The sequence below is a fragment of the Lachnellula hyalina genome (assembly GCF_007821495.1).
Source record: "Lachnellula hyalina strain CBS 185.66 chromosome Unknown contig00123, whole genome shotgun sequence".
In the NCBI taxonomy this organism is placed as follows: Eukaryota; Fungi; Ascomycota; class Leotiomycetes; order Helotiales; family Lachnaceae; genus Lachnellula; species Lachnellula hyalina.
In genome coordinates, this window is record NW_022157237.1 from 86,602 (window position 1) to 92,983 (window position 6,382).

Here is a 6,382-nt window from a genome sequence, read left to right on the forward strand (position 1 = left end):
TAACGACCTAACGATCTCAAGTAGTTTGGAGATGGGCATGGATTCTTGAAAACGTGGAGCCTAGAACTTAAAGACAGGGCCGTTGTAGCAGAAATGCGATTTGTGTGAATTATTAGATACGTCTCGCATATAATATGTATTTGGCTTTTCCCTTCCAAAGTTCCAACTTAACGCACCACACCAGCTCCATGTCTTCACTTATAACTCTATTATTCGCTGGCATCCGGCCCGTCCAAATAACTCCTAAATTCCCTCCGCAAACGCCTTTGCAAATACCACTAAATTCAATGCTTTTCACTCTGCATCTTCTTCGCCATCTGCTTCCTCTCAAACCGCCTAGTCATCTCGACAATCTCCCTCTCAATCTCACCCTGTCTCTGCGATTCCTCTACTCCCGCCCCCACATTTACATTCCAATCCACGTCCGCTATTTTCTCCGTCTCCTTCCCTTTCCCTTTCCCCCTACTCCCACTCCCACTCCCACTCCCATCACCAGCCCCACCCACCTCCCTCCCCATCATCCCTCCACCTTCACCACCCCATTCCCTCTCAAGCCCCGCCCGATTCCCCGTCCACTGTATCAAAGTACTCGCACCCCCCACCCCCCCATCCTTATCCCTCGGCACCACCCCAACTCCTAGCCCATCATCATCATCCGGCTCCCCATCACTCCTCTCCACGCCCTCCGGAATAGGCACCATAGCGCGCTTACACCAAATATGCTTAGCGGATTTCCAATCCAGGCCCTCGATACAGCCGCCCTTGACAGAAAGCACGCCTTTACCGGGCGTCGTGTGGATTACGCGCGTGCCGCAGTTACGGCAGAAATAGCAGTTTAATGTGTGACCTGATGCTGTAGGACGTCTGGTTTTTTTTTTTTTTTCAATCAGTAAGTAATACATTCTTTAAGTTGGCAAAGAAATGGAATAATTTGTATTTGTATTTGTAAATTGTAAATTGTAAATGAAAATTGGAGAGGAGAAGCAGGAGGAGCAAACGCGTAGTAACGTGACGAGAGCGCAGTGGGGCTTACGAATAACAACTCAACGCCTCTTTACACGGCAATTCAAAACGCGGGAAGATGGCTGAGCACCCGAAAGCAGATGATGATTGACGTCGGCATTCGTCGCAGTGGCAGATGTAGATAGCGAGGGGTTTGGCGAGGGGTGTTTTGAAGGAGACGGCGCCGCATTGACAGGATGCGTTCATGGTTGGTTGGTTGGTTGTGTCTGTCTAGGTGGATAAGGGGTGTTTTTCAAAGAGTATCCGAGGTAGGGATTTATTTTTATTTCTTTGTAGACGGAGGGGGGTTGAGGACGTGTGGTGGATGAAGGTTTTATTGGATAGTTAGTGGGGATTGATGACTGGGTTGCAGCGAGGTAGTGAATGGGAAGGTACGAGGCTGTCGGTAAACCGCAGACGGACAAGGGCAACGTGACTTTCAGAGACGAGAGATTGGGATTTTAGGGCTTGAGGTTGAGTTGTAACCAAAACAGAGAGAAGAGGTACTTTTGAATTCCAGTTAGTTGACTCATAGAAAATCACATGATAACAGGAGGTCTTGCCCTGGAATTGACCAATTAAATCATTACTTCTAGTTTTAGTACATTACATTTATCATTCAATATATCATTTTCTCATCAATCATCCGTATGTTAACCATTGACTAACTGATCGCCACTTTGTCGATGGTCTTGCGAGTTTTGGCCATTTCCATTGCCTTCCTCTGCTCTTTGTTGCCCCTTTCCAACATCAGAGTGTTTCGAAGGATCGAAGACATAGATGGGGAATTCCAGAAATATCGTCCGTTTCAAAATGGTGGGCATCTTCTCGTAAAGTTGTGGAGGGAATGGTATCAAAATACTGGTACGGTTCAAATATCTCGAGTACTCTGCCCAGTGATTGTTTTTCTCGTAACGCTTCTTTGCGCCTGGCCGCTCTTGAAGTGTCAAGCCCGAAACAAACATCAGGAGGATTGTCAGGAAAAAGGGGCCAACGATCGTGGCGTAGAGAGCTTTGTAAGCTTGGCCTTTGACGTAGCCATTTGCTGCGGGAGATACGCATATCATGTAGATAGCTATGATGGCGTTAGTTGTTAATTTCCACTCCAATCAATAAACTTACCAAATTGGATGATTATCTCTCCAAAGTAATTGGGATGTCTCGTCCACGCGAAGAAGCCTTTGTCACAGATAGCAGACTTGTCGCTTTTCTTGCTCTTGAATATGTACTTCTGTACATCACTAAAGGCCTCCATTATGAACCCAATAGCGAACAAAATCACCCCCGCGATATCGCGCCCAGTGCCGAAAGCAGGTTGTGGGTATTGAGTGACATTCGGCGAGTTCAGCACCGTAACAGGCAATGAGACAGTCCAGACCCAAAACATCTGGAAGATCCAGAAGCCAAGGAATTTGAAGAAATGGTCGCGCTTGTCGTCGAAACGATCGTCTTTGCCAGTCTTCAAGATACGAAATAGGAGGAAACCCGAGAGACGTAGGCCCCAGACCATAATGAACAGCGAGGCCACGATTTGACGAGCATTATGATGCCCGCTGAATGCAAGAGTGATTATGGCGAGGACTACAAAGTTGGTTCCGCCGGCGAAGTCTGGAGATTGGTTATTAGCTTTTGGAAATGAAAGCAGACTTCGGAAACAACTAGTCAAGCTACTTACCAGTAAGTTTGTCGAACTTCAAAGAGAAAGCAATCGCAAAGAAAAAGAGTTGGTATCCAATAGTTATGAGGAGGGTGATGGCCAGATAATAGTTATCTAGAGCGTGGACTTCCATCTTGCTGGAGTTTGAGCCTTGTAAGCTTTGAGAATATAGGAAGTTTGAACAACAGGAGAGATTCAATGTGTGCAGTAGGAGGATTGAGGATTTATATTCGAGCTGCCATAAGCCTGCATGTATGATGATGCATAGAGTTCTAGACTATCTCTTCATTGTCAGCACCAAGGATTGGCGAATGCGAAAGGATGCGATGCCACCGATTCGGATGAATGAAAGAAATGTATATCGTCATCGACCAGGTGGAAAGAGATCTACAGGGATGCTGCCGCTAGTTCCCGCGCTTAGCGAAGCTTGCCGGAGCTTGAGAACTCCGATTCTCCCCCTCCTCCCTTTTCACGTCGTTTCTCTTTTGTCACAAGTTTTGAAGATACCGTACAGGAGAACCGACTGAAATGAATTTGCTTGCGAGATGAAAGTTCTCGCGCTTTTCATACGATTTGTCCTCGGTGCCATAACATCGAATCGCATGGCTTCAAGGTTTGAAGATGCTAAACCTCGGGAATATCTATCTGCAGTTTGTCGTTGACTAGGTCTCTCTTGGGCAATCCAAGGCCAGATCCGGTGGCCTTCCAGTCGGTAACCTGGGCTGGGAGAGAATATTCCGTGAGATATCCTCGAGGGCTATTTCTTTGGTATTTTGTTTCTGTGTTGAAGAACAGCTGAGATGTGGGGAGGCTTGAAGCCAAATGAAACGCCGACTTCACAGAACGAGAACAAATGTTTTGGCGTCGTGTCCTTTACCGCAGTATGGCATGTTTATTTTTGGAGCTCGGGACTTTCACTGCTGTCAAGATCGCAATCAAGATTCAGTGCGTCTCGCTAAAGAAGCTTGATGCGATGCTACTGCATGAAACTCTATTTGTCTGGGCACAGCTCTTGGACGTCTCAAGCTTTACAACTCCTCAGTGTGGCGCGTGTATGGCCACCCTGCACCCCCGACTGCCATGAGACTGTCTGGGAAGAGCTCCGCACAACTGGCGCCTCTGAGTCGTCACGTTTATGCTACGACTCCCAAATAGGTTTGGCCCTGGTTTGCACTGTCACCCTGCTCAAGATCGCGAAACGTTCTCTCGGGTTTGAATGTCAATCTTGGTTGCTCATGGATAAGATGGGTCCTTCATCTCATCCCATTTGTTTTTGTGCTTTCCCATTGGTATCTCAGACTACTTTGGCAATTGCGTGTCGTGCTTCACTCTTGTCCAGAGCGCCAATGTCTCCACGCACCGTGTAAGATCAACCAGTTCATGTTTCTACTTCGCTGGCGGCTCCCACCCATTACCTTCTTTTGTTCACTTCTTCTGCCTGCCCGAATTTCCATCTGCAGTGCCGGTCACGCTGTTATTTTACCAAGACGCTCATTCAACATACCACGGCTGCTCTTTTTAGGAATCTTTTACTTTAATATAGGCTCTAGGCAGCCTTGCCACGAATAAGGATACTTTCTCTAGATAACCAAACACCATACGATGAAGACCTTCCTAAGGATATCAGTCTTGGCTGTCGCTGGCCTATCGAGTATTGTTCAAGTAGGAATACTGAATACATCAGACTTTTACACTACTGACTCTGGACAGGCTGATGATCACCTTCACGCCAATGCGCACGAGAGGCGTGGACTATCAGATCTTCTAGGTGCGCTCGAGGGATTGGGTCAAGGTCAAGGCCAGGGTCAAAGTCAAGACCAGGCCCAGCAAGCGGCAGCAGGGGCGCAAAAAGGAAAGCAATCGCAAGCAGTTCAAGCGGCGACAGGAGGGAAGAAAGGGGGCAATCGCAAGCAGTTCAAGCGACGACTATCATTGTTGGAGGGGCAGCAGCCGCAAAAGGAAGCAATGCTACTTGTGCAGCGGCGGGAAATGAAAAGACCGTAACAATTACGAAGACTGAAAAAGCTGCCGCTCAGGGAACTGGAAATGCGTATGAAAACCTTGGTGAAAGAAATTGGACTGAGCTGACTGATACAGTGCCGTTCAATTATCCTTCGTAACAAAGACAGAGTTTGGTTCTGGAGCAGCCCCAACGGTTACGGTCACTCCGCTTCCACAAATGATCACGCAGATGGTTACGGTTACTGCAAACGCTGCAGCTATAGCAGGAGTAAGCGAAAGTGCGGCTGGGGTCTCATCAGCACCCGGGACTGCAGCTGAAACTGGAAAAGCAGGTTCAGGGAAGGGAAATGGAGCAAAGAGTTCGGCAAGTGCGGCTGCTACTCAAGTAGCTGGTGCTGGGACTGGAAATTCTGGTTCCGCAGATGCAAATGGCAATGGAGCAAAGGGTTCCGCAAATGCGACTCAATCAGCTGGTAAGTACAAATGATACAGTCAAAAAAAAAAAAATTCTCTGACACTTCATAGCAGGAATTGCTCCAGCAGTCGGTCAACCTGGAGCCATGGCTTCAGCAGTAGGGACTCTTGTTGCTGGTGGCGGATGCGATTGCTCATGTCTCTGTGGAGCTGGATCTTTTCCAAACAACAATGTTGGCTCTAGTTCTGGTTCTAGTTCTGGTGTTGCTGCCGCTCAAGGGGCAACAACCCTGCAGACCGTCGCTTCAAAGGCCTCAAAAGCCTCGAAATCTGAGGTTTCCGCTCCCAGTTCTTCAATCTCGCCCTCCATTGCAGCAGCTGGTGTCCAAGCTCAGAGTGCAGCCTCTTCCTCAGGCTCTGCAATATCCTCTGCTTCAAGCGCTGCTAAAACTCAGAACGCCGGTGCTTCATCAGCATCAGTCACGAGCGTGTCCTCAAGCGCTAGTTTGGCATCTTCATCCTCAGTTTCGTCTGCTCCTGTGGCTCAAAGCGCCGTCGTCGTTTCATCATCATCAGACTCGGCATCTGGAGCCTCAAGTTTCAAACTATCAGTAGCTGATGTGCAACCGACACCCCAAGCAGCTGCTGCTCAACTCGCGCCTACGATCTCTGATCCTGTCGATATCAGCACGTTCTCACTCGTCAGTAGTTTAGTCCTGGGAAATCTGGCCAAGGCTACGGGAGCACCTTAGTTGCATATTACATGAATAAATGGGTTTCTTGAATGGTGTTGATATTAATAATGTTTCGGGTGTTGTTGCAGGGGATAATACCAATTATCGGTTGTAAAATGAAAAGTTAGAAAGGTTCGAGTCCTGGTGACACGAGTTTAGCTGTAGATATATATCATTCACTTCGCATAAAAAGCCAAAAATTACATGATTAGCCATTCGCTTTTTCTTTTATTGTACTAGGCGTATCTGACCCTTTTGGTATACTTGTCTCCTTCAAGGGCATAGCATCTGTCGAAGAACCACTTTCCTTCTGTGACTGTGAAGACTGTTTCTCAGCCTTCAAAGCCTCTAGCCTCAATCTCTTCGCCTGCCTCTTACTGACCGGCGTCCTATCCGAACCATCCTGCTCCGCTACCCTCTTCCCCTTCCCCTTCTTCCCAGCACCCTGAGCGCCAGATCCAGGCACAGCAGCACACCCCTTATTCTGTTGTTCAACCACCGCCCTCTCACCCCCCTCAACAACATCCACCACGCCCCTAAACCCCCTCCTCTTCAGCCCCTCATTAACCACCACGCCCCTAGGATTACACCCCATCCCCTCCGTCCCCCTCTC

The 6,382-nt window shown here is 48.2% G+C and overlaps 4 protein-coding genes across 4 annotated transcripts; 1 reads left to right on the plus strand and 3 right to left on the minus strand.

Moving 5' to 3' along the window:
* Positions 1-284: 284 nt before the first annotated feature.
* LHYA1_G006402 (uncharacterized protein) lies at positions 285-1,209 on the minus strand (the record flags this gene model as incomplete). Its single annotated transcript, XM_031151341.1, has 2 exons — positions 285-864; positions 1,034-1,209. 2 exons carry the CDS (start codon positions 1,207-1,209, stop codon positions 285-287), a joined length of 756 nt encoding a protein of 251 aa, XP_031003418.1.
* Positions 1,210-1,655: 446 nt separating this feature from the next.
* Positions 1,656-2,792, minus strand: LHYA1_G006403 (uncharacterized protein; the record flags this gene model as incomplete). Its single annotated transcript, XM_031151342.1, has 3 exons — positions 1,656-2,077; positions 2,125-2,610; positions 2,678-2,792. The coding sequence occupies 3 exons, from the start codon at positions 2,790-2,792 to the stop codon at positions 1,656-1,658; spliced, it is 1,023 nt and encodes a 340-aa protein (XP_031003419.1).
* Positions 2,793-4,261: 1,469 nt separating this feature from the next.
* LHYA1_G006404 (uncharacterized protein) lies at positions 4,262-5,787 on the plus strand (the record flags this gene model as incomplete). The annotated part of the gene is made up of 3 exons (XM_031151343.1): positions 4,262-4,659; positions 4,757-5,094; positions 5,147-5,787. The coding sequence occupies 3 exons, from the start codon at positions 4,262-4,264 to the stop codon at positions 5,785-5,787; spliced, it is 1,377 nt and encodes a 458-aa protein (XP_031003405.1).
* A 190-nt stretch (positions 5,788-5,977) lies between these two features.
* On the minus strand, positions 5,978-6,367 carry LHYA1_G006405 (uncharacterized protein; the record flags this gene model as incomplete). The annotated part of the gene is made up of 1 exon (XM_031151344.1): positions 5,978-6,367. A coding segment is annotated over one exon (390 nt), but the record flags the coding sequence as incomplete, so codon positions are not given.
* Positions 6,368-6,382: the final 15 nt, after the last annotated feature.